Below are 27895 nucleotides of genomic sequence, written 5' to 3'. Positions count from 1 at the left end.
GTATGGGCTCAGTAGTTGATCTTTCATTGTGGCACATGGGCTCTTCGTTGGGGTATGCGGGCTTCTCTCTAGTTGTGGCACAGCAGCTCCAGAGTGTGCGGGCTTAGTTGCACTGTGGTGTGTGGGATCTTAATTCCCCAACCAGGGATCAAACCCACATCCCCTGTAATTGGAAGGCAGATTCTTAACCACTGGACCACCAGGGAAGTCCCTTTGTTTTTATTTTCAAAAATTTTATGGTGATGTATCTTGGCATGAATTTCTTTGGGTTTATCCTGTTTGGGAGTTTCTCACTGATTCTTTTGTCATTTCCATTTTCTGCTACTGAGCGCATTCAATGAGCCTTTTATTTCATTTTCCAGCTTGAAGAATTTCAACTGACTCTTCCTTTTACCCTGTATTTCTTTTCTGTGTCTTTATTATTTTTTTTTCATTTGTTTCACGAGTGTTCATAATTGCTCATTGGAGCATTTTTTATGATGACTGATTTAAAATCTTACACAGATTCTTGTCTTTTCTCACTGAGGTGAGATGAGATGTTCCTGGTTCTTGGTGTGATGAGTAATATTTGAAGATATTCTGGACTTTTTTCTAGTTCCACTATAAATCTTCTAACTGGCCAGCTAGTTACCTTATTTGGTGGAAGTCTGGGCACCACCCTCAGGCTCTGTGGACACTTTACCTCTGGGCTGGTAGGATGGGGGCCATGTGTCAGCTCATAGACAGGGAACAGTCTACACCGGCACTGTTCCCAGTGGAGAGAGGAAAGGGTGTGATTTATTCATGGTATTTGGAAAAGACCAGGTATTGTGAAAAGGGTTCTGTACTGCTCAGCTTCCCATTCCCTGGTTCTTTGGGTACAGAGATCAGTCTTTTCTCGGGGCTTTTATTTCGCCTGCTCCCTTTGTTAGTGTTTCTGGGCGGTCCCAAACCTATGCCCTGTGGCCACGTGGAATTGGTTTAAATTGTGAGGGAAACACAGCGACATCTGTTGGACACAGCATGAACTACTAGCTCAAGGGACTTCACAATCATTCAATGGTGCTACGTTCCTTTGCATTATGTAAATTCTTTGTGAAGCTGAGGTTTTTAGCTGTTGCGAAAAGAAAAGCAAGTACTGCACAAAAATCAACGTGAAGTGTCCAATCTGATTCCCAAAGTTTGAAACGTTGTGCAGGGCCCAAGAGGTATACACATCCAACTAGTAAGTGTGGTTATTTAAGAATGAAATAAAAATATTTTTTTCTTTTGACTTATATTGCTTTTTTTTCAAGCAACTCCTAAGTGGTTAAGATATAAATCATAATTAAGTTGTTTGGACCTATGCTACTTAATATGCAGAATTGTTGGCTTATTTATTTTGCCCTAGGAGTGTAATGAAAAAAACCAGAGGCACTGAAAGCCCTGAGAAAGTTTGGTAACCTCTGACTCAAGGATGAATTCCTGCTGCTTTCTCTATTTCTTCCAAGTAATGCGTCAGGCCTTGCAGGGGTGCAGTTGTACGCAGTAGAACTAGGAAATTCTCAGACCTAAGTGTACATCTTGCTTATGACAAACGCTGTCTCTGTCCTCCCAAGTTCCCTCATTACCTCAAAACACAAGCCTAAATCTCTCTCTCCAGTTTTAACAGCTCATGGCTACACCATCACCATCTGTTGTAACTTGGATCTTTAAAGCCAGGAGGAAACACATGCCTTGGTTCCTCCAGAGTCTTGTGCGTCTAAAAGAAGGCAGGCCATGTGGGTCACCAGAAGATTTGGCTTGGGTGTTCATCATTTTGCCAATACCCATTCCAAATGGGTAATTCTTGACAGATGGCTTAGGACAAATAATTTTGGCCTCAGAACTGCTTTTGTTTTCTCCAGCAAAGATACCAGGAAGATATGCATATGTGTTTGTGGGGGAAATTAGATGCCCCAGGCTTTGTGTACGTATGCAAGACTGTCTCTTCTCGACCTGTTAACTGTGAGCTTCCCAAGTTGAGATTGTGCTTTGTTAGGTCCGGCACCCAGGACAAGGCCTGGCACATGGCAGACACTGAATAAATGTTTGTTGCTAGAATATGGAAATTAATTAATTAATATAATCTGACTTGCATAAGCAGATGTACCATAAAGGCTAAAGAAGCTTGAGCTTCAGGGCCTCAAAGATTTGTGAGAGTGAGACATTTTAACTCCAATTAGTTAAAAGTATTCTTGCTTTCCACTTTGATTTACACTTTGTCACATCTGACTTCGTGTTTGGGGGTTTAGGCTCAGGGGAAGTTGAGTCAGGATGCATTTAGTTTGGTTTTAGTGGGCTTCCAGGAATCCTGCCCACTGGGAAGGACACATCCCAGGTTGGGACTTGAGGGTGCAAGGCTATATAGCTTCCTACAGTGCCCAGAGCAGGAGGAATATGTGTAACAGAGGAGAAACAAGACTTGGAAGATTTGGATAGCAAACTGGAAAAGTCTTCCATGCATCAGGTGTGTAAAATTATAAGCTATAAATCATTCTCTACAACACCTAGTCAAAAAGGACGTTCTTTTCCAAAAGGAAGATAATCAAAAGAGCAGATGCAGTCACTATACTTTCTTTTTTAATGAGGATTCCATGACATAGAGTTTATGACATTTGTTTCTGGAGTACAAACCTATACTAGTACCACAAACAGCAAGGGCATCTGTGGGCAAAGTAACACATTTATGCATCTCAGCTTGTCAGCTTGCATCTTACAGTACTTTCTGCATCCTGTTCGGATGAAGTCTGGTGGTTCCAGATGAAATGGTGTGCTAAATGGTCACTGAGTCAGCAAAGGTGCCTGAACTTTCTAAATTGTTAATAATAAACAACAAGTGTTGATCAACCCCCAGAAGACTGGTTTACTTTTGATCTCTATAGGAAAAATTGTATTACAAAATTGTTGTTTTATGAAGGGTGATCAAAGAGCATGCAGCCAAAAAAAAAAAAGTAGGAAAAAAGTGTACTAAGCAGTTAATAACAAGTATAAAAAGCAGTTATTTTTTTTTGGACTCATGATGGTTTTAGTTTGATCAGCTTTATACAATTTGAAATGTGTATTGATTTCTCACTCTAAATAAATATTCCCTTTCATATCTAATTTGGTATTCAAAATTTTGTAATATTTTTCAAATAGAATGACAAATAGACATTTGATGTCTCAGTGCAAGTTCTTCACAATACGAGAACTAGTCACTTAATCCCTCCCTACCATTGATGGTAAAAAATTTTGCTATTTCAGCTATAACAGCTCTAAGTATATAACAGCTCTATATAACACATAACTATATAACAGCCCTAGAGAACATGTAACTATAGGACAGCTCTATACAGCAGATAAATATATAATAGCCCTATAGCTGTGACAGCTCTAATTTGCATTGCCAGAAGTGACAGGCAGTCTTCTGAAACACTGCATTTTACTCTAAATGGTGCACACTGTGTAATCTATTTAAAGGCCTTTTAAGGAACAAGCAGGAATTCAAAGTTAAATAATTTCAATCTGAAATGGGGACACTATCAGCAAACTGCAGGTTGTGGGAAACTCTACAGAACAAACAACCTGGTTTCTTCAATTTGAAAAAACTGTAAAAAAAAAAAAGCAATGGAATGGGAACTATTAGAAAATGACATTCATGAGATAGTTGGAAATCATCTGACTGAATATTTGATATTACGTAATTATTGTTACTTCTTAGATATGAGATGGTTGTTAAAAATAGTTATCTTGTAGAGATATGTAAAATATTTTTAGATAAAACTATATACCTGTAATTTGTTTCAAAATACTAATGGAGAAGTGGATGAGGCAGGTATGACTATAGGTTAAGTTTAAGGGCTGAGTGAGGGGCACATAGAGGTACATTATACTATTGTCTTTTTTGTGTGTGTATGCTCAAAATTCTCTATAATAAAAAGTAGTAAAATACTCAATTTGATTGTCAAACCCAACAGACATGACTCAGATGCCAAGACCATCATACGGATGACAGAATCTAGTGCGTGGCTGTAGTGCATGTCTTGGGGAGTTAAAGTCTTGATAAATGTCAAGAAGTGAAACAATTTCATTGTTTCTATTATTAAAATTAGAAGTTGTGTGTAAGTTGTATACAATTAGATACTTTCCTTGGTAAAAAACAAATTGGAAATTTTTATAGTTTTGTATTTTATTAAGCATGCCCAAATATTCCACACATAGGAAATATGTGTTTTAAAGAGATCAAGTAGCATTTATAATAGAGGAAGCATTGTCATCCTAGCATGAATATAATGGTGATATGAAAAATATAATAAAATGATTAACATTATGGAATTTTTGAGGCAAAAAAAATGTTTTTGTTTTCCAAATGAGACCAATATTTTATTTACATACAAGAAGTAAGCCAGTACAAAATACATTCAAAAAAATTCACTTGGCGCTAAAAATTCCACCACCACCCCACCCCCAATCTCACACATCTGGGTTCTTCTCCTGGCAGCCCCTGGGTCAACTCAGCTTTCCTGGGCCTCCTGCAAGAGCCTGGGGGCAGGGGGCGGGGTCACCAGCCCTGAGGGCAAAGGTGAGGGTGCACTGCTGGTAGTGCTCCAGATCACACTGCATCTCGCAATCACCTCTGTCTACAGGTGGACCTGCTCCATCCCCCACCAGGGCCCTGGCAGCCCAGGGCAGGTGGTAAGAGGAGGGCAGGTAGTTCAGGTGCACTGAGAGGTGTCTCCCTTCACCTGGCAGTGCTGTGGGGCGGCTCCCTGCCCCTCCCAGAGGATGCAGTGGCAGGTGCTCTGTGCCGAGGTCCCCAAATGCCTTGATGCCCTAGCCATGGCAGGTGGTGAGCAGGTACGGGTCACAGAGCTGCTGTGGGTTCCACTTGTGGTTGGGGACAAGGACAAAGCCGTCAGAGGAAACTGGGTTCTCAAAACCAGTACTTATCCCTGTATCTTGTGACATCTGACATTGCTGAACCCTCGCTGCCACTTGAAACTGTCTCCCTTCAGTATCTATGTCCTCCTACCTTTCAGGGTGCTCCCAATCTCATGTATGGGCTACAATTCCTCCGACTCACCCCTCAGTCATGGGGGGGCGTGGGAAGGGTGGGAAGGGGGCTTGGGCATCTGTGGGCTTCTCCTCTGGGGATTACAAGGAGGTAGCATAAACTGAGGGGAGATTTCACGCATGGCTGGACCAAACCGGAAATCATCTGCTTTCCCATCCATCCCTCCCAGAACTGTGCAAATCTACTGTAGAAATAAAAGGTATCAGTTTAGAAAACACTTCATGAGGAAACCATGTGACTTTATATGATTGTATTTTTCAAAGAATATCACAAGAGTGACCAGCTTTCCCCTGGAGATGAATCTTGATATGGTAACATCATTTTTGACGAGCGAGGCTGAAGGACCCTAACAGCGACCCCAGCAGCTTTTTGGATGAACTCCATATGTTGCAAGAACTTGAAATCTTGGCCACCAGGGGAATTCTGAAGTTCTTCTTCCTTAAAGTGTTGGGGGGAATAGTCCAGCGAACGGTTTGGGGTATAATCTCCAGCGAGTCTGATGGTATACAGGCATAAAAAAATGGCTGGTTTTGTTTTCCTTCAGAATGGAAGCTGATATCCTCTTGAGGAGGTTTTGATGCTGACTTATGTTTGCTTGGGAAATAATCTGATCTTTCTGACTCATAATCCCGTACTTTCTCCTTTCTTGTGTGTTTCTCTTTACTCTGTGTATAACTGTCATCACATTCCCAAGGAGTGTTGTTCTTTCTAGATATATCCAATTTGGCCTTCTTCCATTCTTTGCTTTCTGAATGCCTGTGAGGTTTGCCTTGGCTTTTTGCAAGATGTAATTTAATGTCTGATTCCATTAAGGGGACTAAAGAATAACGTTTTCCGCTCCTTGTAGTCTGCGAAAGCTTCTCTTCACTGAACGGAACGGAAGATGATACAGACAAAACCTCTACAGTATTTGAGGAACTGTGACACCACGGGTCAGGAGGTCGCATTTTGGAAGATGACCTATGTGTCCTGCTTTTTTGAGATTCATAAGAAGGTGGTGTCATTTTGGAGGATGACCTATGTTTCCTGCTTTTGTGGGATTCATAAGAAGGTGGTGTCACAATTGAGGAATGTTTTTGATAGCCTCTAATATGATGGGAACCTGAATCTTCACTGTAAAGTGGTTTCAAATCAGTTTTGATTATTTTCTTCTTGTAGAGATTTTCCACAGGCATGCCTTTCTGTAATTCAAACAGAATATTCTGTGATTTCCAACTTAAATAAGGGTTGGCATCTGAAAACATACATTCTTCACTCTCGTGTACATCAAGAGCTGAGCATTCCTCCAAGTTATCTGAACTCTCAATATTTGTCTGACTATCAGTAAAATCTTCAAAATTCTGAATTGAATGGGAATCAACTAAATCCTGAGTCTTTTCCTGAGTCTTTAAGTCAACAGATTCACATGTATTTGTTTCTTGAAACCATACATGACATCGTTTATCTTTTTCTGGAGTCACATGAGATTTTAACTTTGAAAGAGCCATGGTATCTTTCTGCACTGTGTTGTGTTGATCAGGGTCAGAGGCACACACCTGGGTGGGCTCCAAGAAATTTCTGACTAATGATGAGTTTTCATGGAAACTTTGCTTTTTGAAAGAGATATGTTCTTCTAACGGGCTTGTATCAATGGAAAGACCACCACTTTCTCCACTATTGTCTATTTTTTTACGTTTTGCAACTGTCTGTAATTTAAGAATATGTTTGGGAAGTGCATTTGGCTTAGGGAACATACTTTTGACTGGAGAGCCCAGGAGAAAATGAAGGTATTTGTATTGTAAATCAAGATCTATTTGATGAAGAGATTTTTCCTCAAAAAGTAACAAAACTCTGTTTTTTCGTTTTGGTACTTTGACACCAGAATGAATACATTTAGATAAAGGTTTCCTTCCATCCTGAGCCCTGGCCATCGTGTAAGATTCTCTTACAATTCTGGGAAAGGCTTTCATTTGAATCTCCAGTGTTTTCATAGAAAAGTGTATAAGAAGTTTGTTTTTTTCTCCTACTGAATAGTTTTGGAGAATATGAGGCAATGTCATCTCTCTAGCAGAAGTCAAAGGAGATGTTCCACTTTCTAGCTCATTTATACTCTTTAACTTTGTAATGATCTTTTCACTGCCCCTTGAAACATTAACAATCAGTGACTTCGTACAGCTGACAGGAGGTGAGTCTTTTTGGTATTTGTGCTTTAGGTTAAATTCTATAGTATCAATCCCTTCCAGAGACAAAAAGAACATTTTTTTATGTCTTGGATAGAGCTTCCAACTGTTATGTTTTGAAATAGCCAGTTTTTGATAAAAGTTGAACTTTTGGAAGGATTGTTTTACCACCTCTGGTATCAAATTCAGTTTTATTTCAGGTGCTTTTGACTCTAAATGATTAGTGGGCTTGGTTTTTTCTTTGCAAGTAAAATTTTCTAAAATAGGTTTTGGATGCAATTTGTGATGTATTGTCATGGATGTTGCATCTGGACCCCCTGCCAAAGGTGGTGACTTCCAATCATCAGTCTTATTGTCTTTTACTTTTTCCCGTATATTAGGAAAAAATTTGTCTCGAATCATATTTTTTACCTCGGATTCAATGACATTTTTAATTGCTTCATAAAGAGGAAGTAAACTTTCAGCACTTGGACTATCTGCCACTATTTTTATTTCATTACTTTTAACTTGGGGTGGTACAGGCACAGTTCCTGGAGAAGTTTTTTGTTGCTGGACCTTTTGTATGGCTGTGTCCTGCACAGGTTCACTCTGATCCCTATGCTTGGGTGGCGAGGCACACTCCATGGTATCAAATAGTTGAGTCTCATCTTGTGGTTCTTCTACCCATGGAGGAAAACTATTCATATTTAGGGTACTTCTCATGTGAGTTTCCACATTTTCCTTTGGATCTTTAGACATGAATGGACACTCTGTAGGTGTCTGAATGGGTTTTGGTGCCTTCTCTTGCTTGATCATAAGCAAGTCAGGTTCTTTTACGATCCTTGAGATATCATCGCGTGGAACAACACTTTCTTTTGTTTGTGGAGCTAAATTTTTATATATTTCACTGCTAAGGTTTGCTTCTGATTTGACACTAGGAAGCTTGTGCATTTGTCGTTCATCCACCATGAAGGGCCGGGAATCCTGTGGAACTGTCTTTGTAAAATTCTGGTCCCCTTCTTTTACAGTGCTTGAGCTGTCCCTCTTCATAGTTTCACTAGCGTTTGGTGATTTCTTCTGGAATTTTGAAAGACAGGTTCTCTTTGCTCTTTCTAGGTTTATCTCAGATTTTACTGTTTCTTTAGTCTGAGATGGACTCATCATGGAAATAGAAAGACTTCTGACAAATATTCCTGAGGCATCTTCTCTCCACAAAGCTATTTCCTTTGGTTTGTTAAAGTTATACTCTAATTTCTTTCGATTGCTTGGAGTACCATGTCCTGTATTGCCTAGAATCTGTAGAACTGGATGCTTTGGGGTTTTCATATTTAAATATTTGGGGCTCAATTCTCTTTTCAAGTCTGCTATTGTTAATCTGCCTTTCTGGCCTCCAAATTTGGGAGAAAGAGGAATATAGGCGTAAAATGAATCCAGAACATGTTTTTGAAACATTTTTTGTAGCTGAATGTTTTGTTTTGCACCAGACACTTCTCGTTCCTTTTTATGTTTTTGCTTGACTAGGCAGCTGTTTGCCATATGAGTGATTACCTGACTCTTAATTTGAGGTTCCTCTGCCTTTAGAGATGCAGTGTTCAGGTTTACTGTATTGCTTGTGTCCATTTTTATTGTCTCCTTCTCCAGATTAACAACGGTGTGTTTGTGCATTTCTATTTTGTCCTCTTCCAGATGGACAGCTATATTTGTGTCTATTTGTAATATCTCTTCTTTTATTTGTAACCTTTTTTGCACCAGATTTCTAGTAGAGCTTGTGTCAGTTTTGTTTTTTTCCTCCAGATCTCCAGATTGAACTGCAAAAGTCCAGCAGGAGGAAATAGACTTCTGAGGTGATTCTAGACTGTGTTCCTCTTGTTCTGGAACAAGCAATGTCTGCTCCCTGTTCCCTCTTTGGGCATCAAACTCTGTAATATCCCTGTGTATTCCTGGTAGTATTTGTATTCCGGGGTACACTGTAGTTTGCTTGTGCATATCTATTTCCAGTGGTGTCTTCTGCTTTACATTTTGAAGTGGAATCTTCAGAGAAAGGCTAGAATCCACCCTGGTCTTCTGTCCACTCCCAGACTGCACCAACACTTGCTTCTTCATGACAACTTCTTTTTCTATATTTTGGGGGTCATTTGACTCTGTGATATTCATTTTCTCAAGTGATTCCTTTGTCTGTGGTGCTAACACTTTGGGAGAGGACATTTCACTTATTTTTTCATTATTTCGTCTGTCTTCCTCTGGCCTATCAAATTTACATGACTCTGCAGATCCTGGAGATGCTTTTGATAAAGTTTCTTGTTGGTAGGCACCTTGCTCTGAAGCAGAAAATCCTTCTGAACTGACAGGGGAGCCAAGTGTGGCATATATGTCCTTGGATAGTTTCCTTGGAAGTGAAACTAAAACCTGAGGACTTATTTTATGGTTTAAGTTATTCATTGTTTCCGTTTCTTTCTTCAGATTTTCGATTTTAGTTAGATCCATCATGGGGAAGGAAAGAACCATAGTAAAAGTTTCTGGTTTGTATTTTTCTCGCTGAGCTTCTGGCCCTGAAAAGAAACATTCCAGCCTTTTCCCACTTGTAATGGTACCAAATCCTGTGAAATAAAAGTCCTCATGCTGTGAATTTAAAAGTAACCGACTCAAATATCCTTCAGATTTGACTTGTGGAGGTTCTTTCCTTCGCTGTACACTGATCATGAAGTTTGAGGTCCACTGTTGCACGGCCTCTTCTGGCACCGAGTGTTCTGCATTTTTAACAATTTCACTCTCACCAGCAGCTGACTCTCTAATTGCTGTTTTCTGGGTATCTGATGATTCCTGGAGATTCTGCTGTGGACGAGAGGATCCCATGATTCCTGGTGTGTCTTTGTCTATTTTGCTCCCTGACTCTAGATAAAGAGGTGCTGATGGGATGGAAAGAAAAGTTCTTGTCAGAACCATACATGGTTCATCTTTACCTTTGTGCACTTTTCCCCCTGGCTCTTTAATAACATTCAACACAAATTCCTTTGTACTAAGGACATGTGGTATTGGTGAAATCGTTGCCTCTTTGTGATGTGTCCTGAGCCTCATATCTACTTTTTTCACATCATACTTTTTTTCTTTCTCTGACATATGTTGTTTTCTTTTTATTACATCACTACCAATTCCCTTCGTATCTGGTCTCTTCTTTGCATCTGATAATGCTGAAAGCATTCGTGGAAGTAGAGAGGGTTTTTTAATTCCAAGCCTTCCTTCATCTACTTGTGTACCTTTATCCAATTTCAGCTTAGTTGGAGGTTTGGAAACATAAATGTTTCTTACCACCGTACTGGGTGGTTTACCTTGACTTTTCCTGTCCCTTCTCTTTTGCTCTTTAATTTTCCACTTCAATTCTTTGGTATCACGTATATGTGAAAGTGGTAATTCCTTTGTGTTCTGATGCATAGATATCAGGAGCACTTTGTCTTGAGTATCTGTTTTGAGTCTAACTTCCTCTTTTAACATATAACCATCACATGACCGAGTATCTGCTTTTTCACTTGGGAGCACTTTGTCTTCAATACCTGTTTTGAGTCTATCTTTGTCTTTTAATGAATAACCATCAAATGACTTAGCATCTGCTTTTTTGCTTGGATTGAATGGATCATAAACCTTCAGTGGTGAAAAACAGGATTGTGCTATTCTTTCTGTGTCTTCCTTTTCATTCCTGCTTGTGTCCCATTTCAGGTAAGATGGAGAAAGTAAGGAGGCACGAGTTTCCCTCAGAACAATTTCTGGCTCACCTTCGCTGTCCTGCACTTCCTTCCCTTGCTCTTTGACATTCAAAGGTAGTCTGTTTCTACTGAGTAGATGTGTAAGTGGGGATGTATGGGCTTCCAAAGTTATTATTTTGGGGTATATTCTATCTTTCTTGTCTTTTGTTTTTACTCTGACCTTTGTCTCTCTATATGGCATATGTCCATTAGTTTTTATTATTACATTACATGAGCTAATACCTTGACTGGACTCTGCATATCTGATTTTCCCTGCACCTGATGACTCAGGGAGCTGAAATGGTGAAGGAGAGAATCCTGCAACTGCAGACAAGTCTTCGTCTCCTTTGGTTCCTGCATCCAATCTATGGTGAGATACAGAAGGCGAGGAAGGAGGAGTTTTTGTTGGAGCCACATCAAGGTCTTCTGTTCTTCCCTGCCCCTGTTCTACTCTCTCCTCAATGCTCGGCCATGGTTCCTTTCTCCTACTTAGAGCACCGTGCTCAGCAACACTGAACACATGAGGAGGGGCCGATGTCTTTGCCTTGAAATCTGTGCCACTGGCGCGCACTGAGCCGCTCATGGCTGCTGTTTGTACTCTGTCCTTTTCTTTCGGTGGTGGATGTTGTTTTCCTTTCTTTCTGTGGCTATCAGTTGACCTTGGAGGTGCTATCTGCACTGAAGGCAATGAATCTTGGAGCTCAGGGGGTGGCACATAATTCCTTATGATTCCTGGACCACCTTCTTCTTCTGTTGTTGTGTCAAATTTAAGATGAACTGAAGAAGTGACAAAAGGACAAATTTTGCTCAGAAGCACGACTGTGTCCCTTCTGCCTTCTTGCCCCCTTTTCACTTGCTCTTTGATGTTCACTTGCAGTTTCTTTGCTTTGAGTATATGGAAAAGGGGTGATTTCTTTGCCTTCAAAGCTAAGCACTTGGGATGCATTAGGTCTCTCACAAAAATATTTGCTTTATCCTCTTCTTTCTGTGTCATGTATTTTGTTCTTTTCAAATCACTTGAGATATCATTCACAGGTGACAGTGTGTATTTTAATTTCTCTGCCTTTGATGATTCCCTGTGCCATGAGGATGGAATACCGGGTTTTATTACTCCTTGCTTCTCTTTCTTGCCTTCTATAACTTTGCTTAATGTAAACTGAGGTAGACAAGGTCCTGTCAGAACCTCATCTAGTTCACTTCTTCTTTCCTGTACATGTCCCAAGTCTTTTCTTCTGTTTGTCTGTACTTCTCTAATTTGGGGGCTACACCTGCCAGGGCTATTGGGTACATGTGGAAGTGGTAATACCTTTGCCTTGGAAGTTGTCTCTTTGGAGTACATTATATATTTCATATTTACTATTTTTCCTCTATCCTTTCCTTTCTGGGGCATATATACGTTTGCTGCTTGTACATCACTTGTGCTATCACCCTTGATGAACTCTTTCTTTTCTTTTTTCACTACATCTGATGATTTCTGGTGTGATGGTTCTGGAAGAGAGTACCTTCTTACTTCAGCTCTGTAGTCTGCCTCTTTTATTCTTGTATCCAATTTAAAAGAAGTAGCAGGTATGGAAGTACGTGTCAAAATCACACTTGGTTCACCCTCAATTCTTTGTATCTTTTTCTTTTGTTCTTTGATGTCCAACTGGATTTCCTGTGAACTTGGTGATTTCTTTTTCTCCAAAGGTAGGACTTTTGCCATTTTTACTCTCCCCTCTTCTTCCTGCATTATATGTTCTTTGGCTTTTTTTACATTGTTTGAGTTATCACCATAAACAGACTTTTTATGTGCTATGTTTCCTGTATCTGATGAACCCTGGAGTTTTGGTTGTAGAAAAGAGGATCTTGTTTTTCTTAGCATGATTGCTTCTCCTTTCCTTCTTGTGTCCACTTCACAGTAAGGCGGAGAAGAGATGGAAACACAAGATTTTCTCTGAATCCCAACTCGTTCATCTTTATCTTCCTGCATCTTTTCCTCTTTTTTTTTGATGTTCAACTGTAATTCCCGTGCAATTGGAGACTGGATCGCCTCCAAAGCTATTCTTTTGGGATTCCTTTTCTCTTCCAAAGCCATTTCCACTTTATCTTCATTTTCCTGTGACATATATTTTGATCTTTCTATGCTGCTTAAAATATCATCAGTTGGCTCCTCACATATTATCACTGCATCTGACAATTCCTGGAGGGTCAATGGTGGAAGGCAGAACCCTGATACTCCTCGCATGTATGCCTCTTCTTTCACTGCAGGACCCCATTCCAGGTGAGGTGAAGACAGAATGGAAACATAGGGCTTATTCTGAACTACAACTAGATCACTCTTATCTTCCTGCATCATTTTCTCTTGTTCTTTATTGTTCCACTGTGGTTCGTTTCCATGCAGTGTATGTGTAAAAAGTTTCTTCTTTCTTTTAAAAGGGGCACATTTGCAGCCCCTTATATCTTTCATATATACTATATTGTCTCCATCTTCCTTCTTTTTCTGGGGCAAACGTTGTTTTGATTCTATTATGTTGCTTAAACTGTCTCTATTAATTGACTCTGCAAATGATGTTTTCCTGATATTTGATGATGCCTGGAGGTTTAGTGGTGGAAGGCAGTTCCATGGTATTCCTGACTTATCTCTTCCTCCTTTTGTTCTTGAAATCAAATTAGGATGTGATAGAGATGGTAAGGAAGTAAACAGGTTTGTCAGTTTCACACCTGATTTACCTTTACCTATCTGCACATTGCTCTCTTGTTTTATAATGTTCAACAGCCCTGGCAATTCCTTTTCATTGAGTATATGTGACAGTGATGATTTCTTTGCTTTCAGGATAACGTTGGGATCCATTATTCCTTTCATATTGACTTTTCTTCTTTCCTTCTCCTTTTTCTGTGATATAGGTTGTTTTATTCTTTTTACATTATTTGAGATAATCTCATCAATTGTCTTTTTATTCAATTTGAGGTAAGGTAAAGAAGGGATGCACTCATATATATTTGTCAAAACCAAATCAGGTTTGACCTTTCTATGTTTTATATTTACCATTTTCTCTTTTATGCTCCACTGCAGTTCTGGTCTATTGCCTGGGCTACCACCGTCACTGGTATTAAATATATTTGAAAATACCAATTTCTCCAAAGTTCTTTGGGGGTGTATTATGCCTTTCTTAACTCCTTGCTTTAAGTCATCCTTCTGTCTTTTATTTTCAGGCAAAAGAGGCATATGGATAGAAAGAGAATGTGAAAATAATCCAGGTAGACATACCTCTTTTTGCACCTTTTTTTGATACGCTTTACGTAATTGCACATTCTTTCTAACTCTTAGCTTGGGGGAGCTAACATCTGATATTGAATCAGTTACCTGCGCCCCATCCAGTGATTTCTCTCCTTTCGGCAATGAGACATTCTGATATTTTACAGTTTTAGTGAATGATTCTAAAGGCGGCCTTGTATTTTGTTTTGTTGTTTGCCTTGGAGGAATCGAGTGTACAGTCCATTCCAGGCCATACTCACATCCGGTATTTAGTTGATCTTTAGAAATCAAGTCTAATCCTTTTGTCCTGCTTGACACACTACGTACTTCCGATAATGCTTCCTTTGCCAGAGGTGTTAAATGTGGCAGCAGCCAGAGATCATTTTGAGGGTAAGATGTATGCTCCAGAAGATTCTCAGAGGGAGTCAGCAAGTGCTGCTGGCTTTGTTCTATACTGGGTAAGTTTTGTCTTTCTTCACTTTTTTGAATATATCCAACAGTAACACCCATTCCTTTGAATGCTTCCTTAGCCTGTGGAGGTGAATATTCACAGTTCATCCTATTTGTGCCATCTAGTTTTACTTCTTGCACTGGGGTATCAGTTTGACATAGACCTGCTTGGGAGTGAGATGCAGACTTGCGAAGAGCCTCATAAGTACATTTCTCTTGCTGGTCTCCCTTTCCTGTAATAAGTGAACCAATTCCTTCTGCACTTGGAGTGTAATCCACTGTGCTAACTACTTCTTCCGATGCCTTCTTTTCACACAGCATCTTACTTTGAAATATATCTCTCGAAGAGTCAGAAGCAAGATTTGGACAAATATGTTGTATACATTCTGGTTGCTCTTCTCGTCCTGCAATAGGCAAGCCAATTCCTTCTGTATTTGAAGTGTGGTACACTGGACTATCGACTTCCTTTAATGCTTTCGTTACCCTTAGCAATTTAAGCTGAAGTATATTCATCAAAGAATGAGAAACAGATGTTAGAAGAGCCTTGCATGTATTTTCTTGTTGATGTTCTTTTCTTCCTCCAATATGCAAATTAATTCCTTCTGAGCATGGAGGTTGATCCACTGGAATATCTGCTTTGTTTGATGCTTTCTCTACCACTGGGCTCAAAACTGTTGGACTGATTCCTCTGGCTGAGACTTCTTTCTTTCGCTTTCCAATATGGAGTTGATGCAATATGCAAGAGGAAACTGATTCCAGAAGATTTTCTTCCTTCTGGTTAGAACTATTTTGTTGCTTTGCCCACTGTTTTTTAGAAAACTTTATTTTCTGTCCATTTGATTTTGACAGAATATCCATTAACTTTGGTTTCTCTTTTCTCCATGGATTTACATTTGAAACGATAGGCATGTTAACATTTTCTTTCCCTGTTGTATTTCTTGCCCCTTTTACATGAAGAGGCTCCTCACTGGGGCAAGATAACGAATCCAGAATCCGTTCAGGAGCGTGATCTGGTTTCACTTCTCCTTTCTGCACTGCAGACATATATTGCTGGGCCTCTACATTTGTACAAAGAAATGTCTGTCCTTTTGAACCTTGTAAGATATCAGTTTCTCTTAATCCTTCTCTTCCCAATAGATGTGAAATATTTTTTCTGTCAATGTATGTACCTTCCTCAGAGACCTTTCCTGTATTTTCCAAATGAGGACTTTCCATAATGGGATACAAAGTATGCTCCAGGTGTGTCCTTGAAATACTTCCTTGTTTCAGCAGTTTCTGCTCCTTGCAAGTCTTCTGTTGAGAAGCATCCAACTCTGGAAGAAACATATTCTGTCCTTTTGAACTTAAGGAAATGTCCGTTTTCTTGGATACTTCTCTCCACTGTAGAGTTGGAAATGGATGTTGGGCCATGTCTCCACCTCCCTCCTTTACTCCTGGTGTGATAAGGAATTTGTGTTTTGTGTGTAATCTAATTCTTGAGATGTCAAACGTAGTGCAGTTGGTTTCCCTCTTTTGTGAATGTCGATCAGGATATACTTCTCTTTTCAAATCTACTGTGAATTTGACATCGTCAGGCTCCTTCTTCAGTGGCTGGCTCATCACGAATCGGTATTTACATTGTGGGAGAACGTCTGGTGAAGCAATTTGGTACTTTTCTTCTTGCTCTCTAATATAGTGTTTCAGTGTTTTAATATTTCTTGATTTAGCACTCTTAGCAATGGACTGTGAAAATGCTATTTGTCTTCTGTTTAGCGCTTTCTCCAGCTTTGGCTCTGGAGGAATGTGTGTCAGCCTTTGTGCCTTGCCTTTCTCCCTTTCTGCTTCCATCAACGCTTGAATGTGAGGTGGAATAGACCCAGAGTCACAAATAGTTTTCAGGACTAACTCTACCTCAGCTTTACCTTGCTGGAACCCCGGCTTCTGTTTCTTGATGTTACACCTCGTTTCCTTTTCGTTGCTTTGGGTTCCATAACCTGTTGTGTTACACATCAGGGAAACAAGTGGTTTCTTTGCCTTCAATTTTACCTGTTCAGTGTGCGTAGTGTTTTTCACACCTGCTGCTTTTGCATTAGCTTTATGTTTTATGATTTTAGGATATTTAGGATTGTAAGCATAAGCAGAATTCTGGATGGTTCCTGAGACACATGGTTCTTGCTGTCTCGTTTGTAGAAACTCAGATGGCTGGGTATTTTGTGGAGGTGTTCCAAACAAAACCTGTTGTTCATACTCTTCTTCCTCTGTAACTTTTGCTTTGTTCAGGGCATTTCTCTTTTCAGAAGATTCTTCATAGTTACCCCAGGTACTAGGTGACTGCTCCATTTTTATGTGCGGTGGAATAGACGTAGAAGCATCTGTAGATTTTAGGTCTGCACTTAACACAGTTTTCTCTCTCTCTATGTCCATCCGCTGTTCCTGTTCCTGTTCCTTATTAATGCTTAAAGCAGCATGACCTGTGGCATTAACTGATTGTAAAATTACTCGGCTTTCAACTGGCGACTCCATGTGTGTTGGTTGTACAGGACTAAACCTTGATACTCTGTCTATCTCTGTTTTGAATCTGCTTTGCCTTTTAACGTCAGAGGTATCCAATGCGAAGTAAATGGCATTTGTAAATATAACAGCCACATTTTTACCTTGCCAAATCTCTTTCATTTTGGTTTTTAAATTGGATCTAAGTTTTGTCCTCTGCTTTGTGGCAAACTGCCTATTGATTTTAAGTATCTGTGAAATGAGTGGCTCCTTTTTCTTCAGAGCTAAACATCTGGGATTCAGTATGATTTTCTCTTGTACTGTGTTTATTTGGCTTTCAGAGTCAGATAAAACAGGAGTGAATAAATCTAAAGGCCCCAAGAGAGTTGTGGCTAAGTTTTCCTCCAACTCTGCCTTTTTCTCTGTAATAAGACCACCCAGATATTTGTGACGTGTTCTGTCATTATACAGAGTGTCCCTCGCTGCTGTATCGAATGAGAGTTGATCAATCACTAACTTGGGCGTTGGAATCTTAGTTCCCTCAGTGGTGAGGAGTAATGTCTCTCTCACACTTTCATTCCATTGCCTCTCTCTTATCTTGTACTTAACTTTGTGGGGTTTTTTTCTATGGCTTCCTGTAAGACACCTTGTGCTATTAAGCACCTGTAAAATTGATGGTTTCTCTGCCTCCAGAATTACCTGCTTGGGACTCGTTGTATTTTTCTTGTCTGCAACCTCTAATGTGTAACTCTGGCTTTTGGGTTCAGACGAATCAAGGCTGGAGAAATCTAAAGGCTTTAAGACAGTTCTTACTAAGTCACTTTGATTCCATGTCTTTTTCTTAGAAATAGGATGATCCCATTTCCTCCTCGGATTTCCATCCCAGAGACCATCACATTGTATGGAACCAGTCTCTGATTTTCTAGCTTTTGGAAATGGGGTCTTTAGACCTACCATATATTGTATTCCCTCTTGAGTATGAAGACTTTTCTTCAATGTTTGTACTCGAATAAAATTCATCACGTTTCTAGAAACAGGCTCTAAAATAGTTTCTCTAATGTGTTCTTCTTGCCTCATATTTTGCATGGCACAAGACAAATTCCAAGTCCTTCTGCCTTCTGAACTATTCAGTTTAGATTTTGGTTTGCAAGGGCCAAGATTTTTCATATGATGGGAACTGAAATGGAAGTGTTGACTATAGTGCAGAATTGATTCTGCTAACATTTCTGGGATGTTTTCCTCTTCCTTTTTACGTGGCACATTCATTTTACCTGTGTTGCTGGATCTGCTTTGTGTATCAGCCAAATTGGCCTCCCATGCTTCCCCATCACTTGGTGATTTCTCTAGCTCTGGATAGGTATGGTTGTATATTTTCACTCTTGGTCGATCCGTCCCTGTTTTTGGTGTGCTATCAATTTCAATATCTATTTTGTTATCAGTTGAAACAGGTGTGGGAGATAAAAACGCATCACCTATACCTCTATTTTGTTGCATGTCCTTTATCATAGACTTTAAATGGCCTTCCTCTTCCTTTCTACAGTACAGATGACCATCCTTAGTGATATTAAGCACCTGTGAAAAAAGAGGCTTCTTTGCCTTCGCTGTTATACATTTGGGACCCATAAGATCTTTCCTTCCTGGAAATTTTAATGCCTTTTTCTGCCTTTTAGATTCAGGTAAAACAGACATCATGGATATTGTTAGTAAATCTCTTGGCAACTCTTTATGTTTCTTGGCAATACGACCACCCACTTTCCTTCTAGAGCTTTCATTATATGGATCTCCAAGCACTGAGACCCCTGACTTGGGAGGTGGGATATTTTGATCAACTGTGTATTTTGTTATTTTTTGAGTTTTTATGTCTTCCTCTTCTCCTTCAAGTTGTAGGGAAGCTGCACTGGGAACATCCAGCTTCCTTGTGGGGCTCTGATCAGACGTAGTCCTATACACTGTCTCATCAATTAAAAGACCATCAAACATTGCTTTCCCTCTTTTTAGACGTGAACTCTTTTCACTTATTCTATGCAGTATGTCTGTTTGTGGTAGGATATTCTTTTTCAGCTCTTCAGTTTGAAATGGAATTATCAGAGGAGAACAAATAAACTCCAACATATTTTCCAAAGCTAGTGCTTGTTGCCACGCTTCTCGCTCTGTAATAAGCATATTTTGATCTTTTCTACTTCCGGTCCTATTCAGGAATTGTAGACCTGCTTCGAATAAAACTTCCTTGCCCTTTTTTTCTTTCTCATTTTGCGATCTTGATTCTGATGTGCTGCTTGAGATGCTCCATTTATTAGAGGTATATTTACACACTCTTTTCCCTTCCTCTTGTTTTAACTGTATAATATTGACTTTTTTGCTTAATGGGTCTTTCTTTGCTTTCAGTTTTTTGTGTGTTTTGATGGCAGGTAAAACAGGTGTAGGTGAAAAAAAGGTATTCATAAATATATTTGACATACTTTGAGATATTTCTTTGGCCATGTCATCCAAGGTGTAGACCTGTTCCTTTCCATGGCTGGGGGCACCAGACCTAGTGATATTAGTTGTCTTTAAAATCGATGCCATCTGGGCTTTCCCAGTTCTAGACTTAGGGGTTAGTGCTGCATTTCTCAACCTTTTAATTTTAGGTGACGCTGGCATGTAGATACCAAAAGACTTCAGGGTTCTCACTCGTAAATCCTTTGGTAACCCTATTTTTTCCTCTGGAATAGAACTAGCAAGTTCCTTTGCAGGGCCTCTTTCAGATAGGGTATCAGTCGGTGCTTTGACAATTAAAGGTTCACTAAGTGATTTCCCTGTCATTGGAGATAAAATCTTTGGACTCTGTGGTTTTGTTCTTTTTGGTAGCTTCTCAAATGGAAGTGAATTCAAAATAGAGCAAGACACAGAATGCAATACACTTTGTGTGAAAAGTGTGTGTTGCTGAAGCTCCTGAGCTATGGTAAGCGATTCTGGGATTTTTTTCCTTGCTGAATACTTCCATTTTAGATCTGATTTCACAAAGCGAGGTTCCTTCATGTTAGGAGCATGGATAGTGAGGTGTTGGGAATTCCATGGCGCTGCTTCTCCACCGAGGTCTTTGACTTCCTTCCTGACATTTGAGGCCCTGCCCTTCTCGCCCCTGGAATAGGGACACGAGGCTCTTTCTCCATCTGGCCACTGCCCTTGGTGTTGCAGCTCATGACTGAACCTCATCTTCCACGGCATGTCCATCTCTACTTTACTTCTGTTATGCACTTTCATGTCCAGTGAAACCGCCATGGGAGAGGAAAAGGCATTCAGGATGACAGCTGCCACAGACTGACCTTGTTTCCTCATGGTTTTGAAGTTGCATTCCAATTGCCTACCACGGCTTGGTGCACCACGTTTTGTGACGCTAAACGTCTTTGAAATCGGTGTCTTCTTTGCCTTCAAAGTTACACATTTGGGACTCATTTTATTTCTCTTGTCTGTAAGTTTTGAGTTGTTTCTCTTTCTTTTCGACACAGGTAAAGCAAGTGTGGATAAATCCAAAACCTCCGGAATTGCTGCTGGTAATTCTTGGGCTACTCCTTCCTTTCTCTCTGCAGTAAGATCTTCCAGTACCCCAGAGTATTTTATCTGAATTAAAAAGTCAACAATCTGTGATTTCAGGGTTTTTGGAGGTAGGGCTTTTAGACAACCATTCCCAGGGATATTAAATATCTGTGAAATTGGTGACTTCCTTGTCTTCATAATAACACATCTGGGACTCATTTTACTTTTTAAGGCTCTACATGTAAGTGTCTTTCTCTGCCTCTTAGATTCAAATAGATCAGGTGTGGAGGCATCCAAAGACCCCAGGACAGTTGCTTGTAGATCTTCTTTAAACTCTGTCTTTTCCTCTTTACCATGATCGTACAGGTCCCCCGTACATCTCCCATTACTTGGGACATCGCATTTCATTGTATCAATTAAAACTCGACGAATTAGTGATTCCTTTGACTTTAGAAAGGGAAGGGTTGAACTCGCTGACCACACCGTGCCATTTAGTGTCTGCTGGCTTCTCTTTGGCTCCTCTGCCTGGGTTGGATCTGGAAGCTGCGTTTGTCGTGGGACGTCTTGTTCTGTAACAAACAGAATTTTCCCACGTCCTTTGTTTCCCCATTTGTGAAGGTCAAGCTCCTTCCTCTGGCCTGAACAGAAGACGAAATGCTGGCTGTGCTGTGGAATTATCTTTAACAACATCTCCTGTTCACCTTCTTCTTCCTCTTCATCTTGAAGATTGGTTTCTTTGGTGTCACCTGGAGTAATATTACCTTCATGTGGTGATATCTCTCGCTTTACTTGTTTAGAGCTGAGTCTTTTTTCTCCTAACAACATGTTTTTTTCCCTTTCTCTCTTGCTATACCTATTAACAGCAGGTATAATAGACGTGAGGGAGTACCTGTCGTCTGCCATTTTTTCACCTTCATCCACCTCTTTAATTTTGGTTGTTAAGTTATATCCCAATTCTTTTCTATGATTTGGGCTAGCACCACCCTTGATATTGAACATGTTTGAAATTGATGGTTTCTTTGCTTTTAAAATTCCACATTTGGGCTTCATTAAGGTTTTCAAGTCTGAATACTGTTTGAAGTTTCTCTTGCTTTTGGATATAGATAAAGAAGCCAGGCAGAAATCTAAAGTCACTGTCTCTTTCTTTTCAATACCATCAGCTTGTTCCTTTTGATGGTTTGCATCAGATGGAACACCACATTCTCTTGCAGAAAATATGTGTTCATCAATCTTTGCTTCTCCTGACATTGGAGGTGAAAACCTAGCATAGCTCTCTAGCTTTCTAAGTTGAAACTGATCCAATGTAGGGCATGAAGCAGAGCTTAAAATAATCTGTGCAAAATGTGTTTGTGGTTGTACCTGAATATTTATACTTCCTGGTTGTTTCAGTTCCTCATGTGATTTGACAAGGTCATGATTCTTCTTCTGATATATATTGAATATGAGGCCTTGGCTAGTCTCTGGAGCTGGTAAATCTTGTTCCCCTGCCTTCTCCTCCCCATCTTTCACACTGTTAGATAAACTACTCATATTGATAGAATCTGGGCAACATATTTTTCTTCCATTTGGCGATTTCCCTTGCACTAGCTGCATATGACTAAGTCTTGTTACCGTTTGCATATCTGTCTCCACATTTAATCCAATACTCATTTTGATGTTGGGCAAAGTAGGCACCTTGAAGTGAATGATATCCAAAAATGCATCTGCTATATTTTTATTTTGCTGTGGATTCTTCATCTTTGTTTTTAAGTTGCATTGCAGTGCCTTGCTCTGCCTGCCATTAAGCATATGCAAAATTGATGGCTTTTGTTCTCTCATAGTTCTATACCTACGACTCACTGTTTTTTGCTTCCTTGCTAATTTTAATATGTTTTTCTTTCTTTTAGATTTAGAAACAAAGGGGTCAACAGAATCAGAAAACCGTGGGAAGGTCACTTGCAAATTTTCTGGTAACTCTGAATTTTTCCCCACAAAATAAGAATCTAGTTCCCTTTTAAGGTTTCCACCAGATGGTAAGCCACACTCTGTTGTAGTGTTCAAAAGTTTATCAAGTGATGAGTTCCCTGCCTCGGGAGCTGGGATCTCCAGACCCGTAGGGGCTGTTATGTCATCTTCTGGTTTGTTGATCTTCTGGAGTTCCTTAGCTTCTCGAGGACCCATCTGGAGGCCAGTCTGCAAAGCAATTTGTGTAAAGCATGTTCGGTGCTGTATATCTTGTTCCTGTGTTAAACGGTCCAGTGCTGGGTCTGGTTCGGCAAGGTGGGTCTCTTTCCCTTGATACCCATTGATCCAGAGGCACTGGGTATGCTGCGGAGCAGTTACCAGCGACGTTTTTTGCTCCTCTTCCTCTCCATCTTGTACTTTTCCTTCTCTGTCATAGAATGCACTACTCTTATCAAAGAAATCAACATACTGTGGTCTCCCCTCATGTGCTAGTCCCTGGAGCTTTACCTGAGCATGGCAGAAGCTGTTTGTCTCTCCTTGTAACCTGCTGTACACAGGAGAGTAAAGGGTGTTTAGAAATTCATAAGCCAGCCCATTAGCTTGGTTGATCTTTTCAAACTTGGCCTTAAAGTCAGATTCCAGTTTCTTTCTATGACCTGTGATATTACATATTTGTGAAATTGACGGCTTCAATGCTTTCATGTGTACAGACTTGGACTTCACTCTGCTTTCTAGGTGTGAGAATCTTACTCTATTTTTCTTCACTTTAGAATGAGATAAAACAGGCATGTGGCAATTAAAAGTCTCTGGGAAAATTGCTGGTAAATCTTTGGGTAATTCTGCCTTTGTTTCTGCAAAAGAATAAACCATTTCCCTTGTATCACTTCCATAATCTGGAACATCACTTTCTCTTGTTGTTAAAGGGTCTCCAATCAGTGATTTTTCTGATGCTGGAGGAGGCATCTCAGAATGTGCAGTGCATCTTAAATCTGTTTGTGTGGTCAGGCTTTTCTTCATATTCTCAGCATGAAATGGATCTGTTATGGCCGAGTAAACAGACTCCATCATGATTTCTGCCAATGTGATTGGTTGTTGCATTTCTTTCTTTGTTTTAAGCTCTTTCTCTGGATATGCATCCAATCTGAGGTTCCAGCGATCCTCAAGGACTGCTTCTGGTGAAGCTTCTTTTTCCCCACTCACTTCATCTTGCAATTTAGCTGCTTCTGGTGTGTCTCCAGAGTCACTTCCTTTAGTAATGGTATCTGAACACTTTTCTTCTCTTTCAACTTCTGATATCTCTTGTTTTAGCTTGGTATGACTGTGATTCTCTGCATTTAATCTGCTGTTTGTTATAATATAAGGCAAAATAGACACGTGAGGGTCAATAACATTCAGAAGCATATCTGCCACAGTTTCATCTTGCAGTATTTGTTTAATCATGATTTTGAAATCATCTCTCAATCTTCTTCTACGATGTATTGGTGGCGTCTTTACTTTCGTAATTACACGGTTGAGACAGCGTACATTTTTGGTTTCTGGTAATTTTTTTCTGATTCTCTGCCTTTTCTCACTTGATAAAGGAAGCATACGCCTATGGAGAGACCCCAGGGCAACTTCAGGTAAAACTCTTTTTAAGTCTTCCTTTTCTTCTGTAATTTGATCATCCAGGGGCTTTCTGGGGCTTCCACACAATGGGACACCATGTTCTGTTGTTTCAGTTAAAACTGGCAAGCTCTGTGACACTGTAAGAGGATGCACTGGATCTGCAGTTTCCCTGCCTGTAGATCTGTCTGTGCTTTGCTTCACCTTCTCAACTTGAAATGGATCCATTGTGGGGCATGGACCAGTGCCCACAATCGTTTCTGTAGAAAGAGTGTGTGGTTGTACCTCTAGCTCTTCATTTTGAGTTGTTCTACTTTCTGAACAGCTCTGTCCTATTTCAAATTTGACGCACTTGGGCTTCTGCTTTAGTTGTAGACTGAACCTGAAACCTGGTGTTAGCTGTGGATCTGCTTCTTGCAGAGCCTGTTGTTCTTCCTCTCTGTCATGTTCTTGTGGTTTTTTAAATATACATCTCTTCTCAATGTATTCTGCACTCCATGTTTTTTTGTCATCTGGTAATTCATCTTGCTTTACCGCTGAATGACTAAGCCCTATCCTTGATGTATCTGTCTCGGTTTTTAATCCACTCTGCATTTCCATATGAGGTGGTTCAGAAAGGGCAGTGTGAGTGGCATCGTGAAATGCATCAGATATTCTTTCATCTTGCCTATTTTTTATGCTGCTTCTAGTGTTGCATTCGAGTTCCTCACTTTCACTTAGGTCACCATCTTCTGTAACATTAACTATTAATGGTTTCTTTTCCTTCTCAATTACACCTTCTGGACTCTCTTGAATTTCTACACCTGCTGACTGTTCACTGCTTTTATGCTTTTTGGTTCCTAGTGAAATGAGCAAATTGACATCTGAAGACTCCAGAACAATTTCAAGAAAATCTTCTTTTTCATGGGTATTTCCCTTTGGAAAGCACCTTTGCATTTCTGACGTACTAGTTGGTAACTTCTCTCCACTTGTAAGTAGAAGATGTGAATTCTCTGTACTTTTTAGGTCCTCGCATGTTTTCATTCTTCTGTCTGACTCCATTTTGGGAGAGGAATCAAATTTCTGCAAAGGTGCTGATATAGCTTCTTCTAAAGGTGCCTCATGCTTTGCAATATGCAGGTCAGATGTTTTTTCACTATTTGGGGCACGAAACTCTGTAATGTCCATTTCCTTTGCTTGTAAAATTGGGTCTTTAAGAGACTCTTTATTCTTCCAGTTTGTTTCTATTAATGAAGAACAAGGTGCTTTTTGTTGATAAATATTGACCATGAAAGACTCTTCTAGCTGAGGTGGAATTTTTGGTGAAATGTTTTTTAGTTCTTTATTGTCTCTGCCGTGATGCTTTTCGTTTTTAGTACTCCCTGAGGTTCCTCTTTTCTCAACAGGCCCTGCATAGTTGACTTTCTCTGCATACAGTGACTTATTTTGCTTCAGCAGAAAATGCCTACATCCTGTTAAACCTGGCATAAATTTCGCTAGTCTTTTCCTGGAATACTTCCTAATATAAGGAGGAACAAGCTTGAAAGCATAAATAAGACGCAATGCTAAACCTGATATACCTTTTCTTTGATGTAACTCTTTCTTCTTAGTTTTATAACTGTGTCTTAACTTGCTATATTCTGAAGTGTGACATACTGTGATTTGAAATACCCATGAAGTTGGTGTTTTCTTTGACTTTTGAGGTAGAACTTTGAGACTAAATTTACTTTTACTGTGTAGTGTTTTTCTTCTGTTTTTCTGCCTGGTCATGGTAGGTGAAAGAGGCACTGAGCCATATGCAGGATACTGGTTTAATTCTGAGCTAGCAATTTGTTTCTGGCCCTTTGTCTTTACACTCTTTAGTTGTGGCATCACTTTAGCAACTGAATTTGGGCTTGCAGTTAAAACTAGATGTCTGGCATTATTAAAAATATTATTTTGCCCTGGGATTGAATATTGAATCTTGTTTGAATCTTCAAACCAAACAGAATATTGGGCCTCTTCTGAGTGTTTTGTATCAGACTCTAGGTCCTTGACTGAATCTTGAGTCTCAACAGAATGTGGGACTTGGACCAAATGTTGGCTCCTGTCCCTATCTTGGGTCTGGAAGGAGTCTTGTGTGCTGCTGGAAAGTGGTGTCCTCATCAAATCTTGAGGCAGAGCAACGTATCTGGCCTTGATATCAGGCTGGCTATTGATTGATACCTGGTTGTTAACAAGTTGTTGGGCTTGACTAGTAAATTGGGCTTCAGAAAAATCTTGATTCGGAAGAGCACTTTGTCCCGGAAAAGAATCTTGTGCTTCGGCAGAAATGTCCCTTCTAACAGAATGTTGATTCTGAATCAAGGGCTCTTGAGACCTTGAGTACAGATAGGTAGTTTTACTCTCTAAAGTAGCTTTGGATTTTAAAGGAATTTGATTTCTCACATTTTCTTCCAGAAGTCTGACTTGGTTTCTAGAAAGTAATAAATGGGCAGGAGGGCATGGTGCCACATCTATATCTTCACTTTCTATAATGATTCTAGAAATTCTTGAAAAGTTAAAGTCAGAAGAAAACATCAAATTTTTATTTTCGTTGTCTTTCATTGTGGAAAATAATTTCTTAGATGAAAACTGTATTGTTTCATGTTCGTTTTCAGGACACCCTCTGCACCTTGGAAAATTTCCCTGTACTTCTGAATGAAACAGTGACAAAGACGAGCTAGTACCATCTGAAGATGGCTCATGACTTTCACTAAAGTGACTTAGGCGATATTTACTTTCACTGGTACTTGCCCGTGTTGGTTCATCTGGCAGTGAAACTCTGTCTCCAAAGTTAACTTCATTTCCTTCAGATGTAAGTGATGAAGTAATTGTTCTTTCTGAAAAGTCATCAACTCTGAAATATAAGAAAGCAGTGTGTAAATCAACTGTCACTGAGGACCTATTTTCTACAGGAACTCTCTTCTAGATTTAAGGAAGCCCAATAGAGTCTATAAAAACATAGCTCAGTATAGAGATAAATTGGAAAGTCATTGTCCACATTACACACTGATTCATTACCTAGTGTCATTCATTTAATAAATCAATCCACTGACAAAGTGAAGTAAATTATTTTCATATCTAGGAGAATGAGGGATTCTTCCTCAAAAACCTGTCCAAAAGTCTACTTTTGACTGTCTATTTTGACAGTCAAAGTTGCAGGTTAAGATTATATCCTTTTAAAAGGAATATCAGTTTGTTTCTGTTCTGTGTAGGAAAGTTTTGACAAGAGTAAAAATATCCTTATGGAACTTTAAGAGGTACCACAGAAGAATGTCCAATACCATAAACTATAGCTTTCTATAAATAAGTCCAGATTATTTTAACAGCTGTTTGTTTTTGATCAAGAGAAAAGCCTACATTTTAGGGTACTGCTTCTCAACATACTTTTGGGCTGAAATAACAATCATGGATGTGGAGTCTCCAATATCCTTTCTACCTCAAATGATTAGGCTTGGTCTAACAATGCTCAGACCAGCAGCATCAGTGTCACTTGGGAAATGAGCAGAAATGCAAAATCTCAGGCCCCACCCTAGACCTACTGAATCAGACACCTGGGGATGGGGCCCAGAAATCTGAGTTTTAACAAGCTCTCCAGGTGATTCTGATGCACCTTAAGTTTTGTTTAATGGTAAGGCAGCCTAAAGTCATCAACTGAAACTCATATAGGCTAAGTCAGAAATTCTGGTAGCTGTTTGTTCAGGGAACATAGATTATCTTGTACTTTACTGGAAGAATGACCCTACTTTTA

General features: G+C 39.7%; 2 protein-coding genes across 2 annotated transcripts in view; one reads left to right on the top strand and one right to left on the bottom strand.

The window, feature by feature from the left end:
- LOC309647386 (uncharacterized protein) overlaps positions 1 to 27895 on the top strand; it is a 69182-nt gene that overhangs the window by 24515 nt on the left and 16772 nt on the right. The gene's annotated exons all lie outside the window — the stretch shown is intronic.
- The window catches only part of CCDC168 (coiled-coil domain containing 168), a 34060-nt gene continuing 8471 nt past the window's right edge, over positions 2307 to 27895 (bottom strand). Inside the window, exon 4 of the mRNA XM_082434979.1 lies at positions 2307 to 27001. Within this exon, the coding sequence (XP_082291105.1) occupies positions 5371 to 27001 (21631 nt within the window). The 3' untranslated portion in view covers positions 2307 to 5370. The remainder of the gene's footprint in view (positions 27002 to 27895) is intronic.

Source organism: Balaenoptera physalus (genome assembly GCF_965194825.1).
Source record: "Balaenoptera physalus genome assembly, chromosome: 18".
NCBI lineage: Eukaryota > Metazoa > Chordata > Mammalia > Artiodactyla > Balaenopteridae > Balaenoptera > Balaenoptera physalus.
Note: the sequence above shows the minus strand (reverse complement) of the source record. Positions and strands in the feature narration are given on the sequence as shown.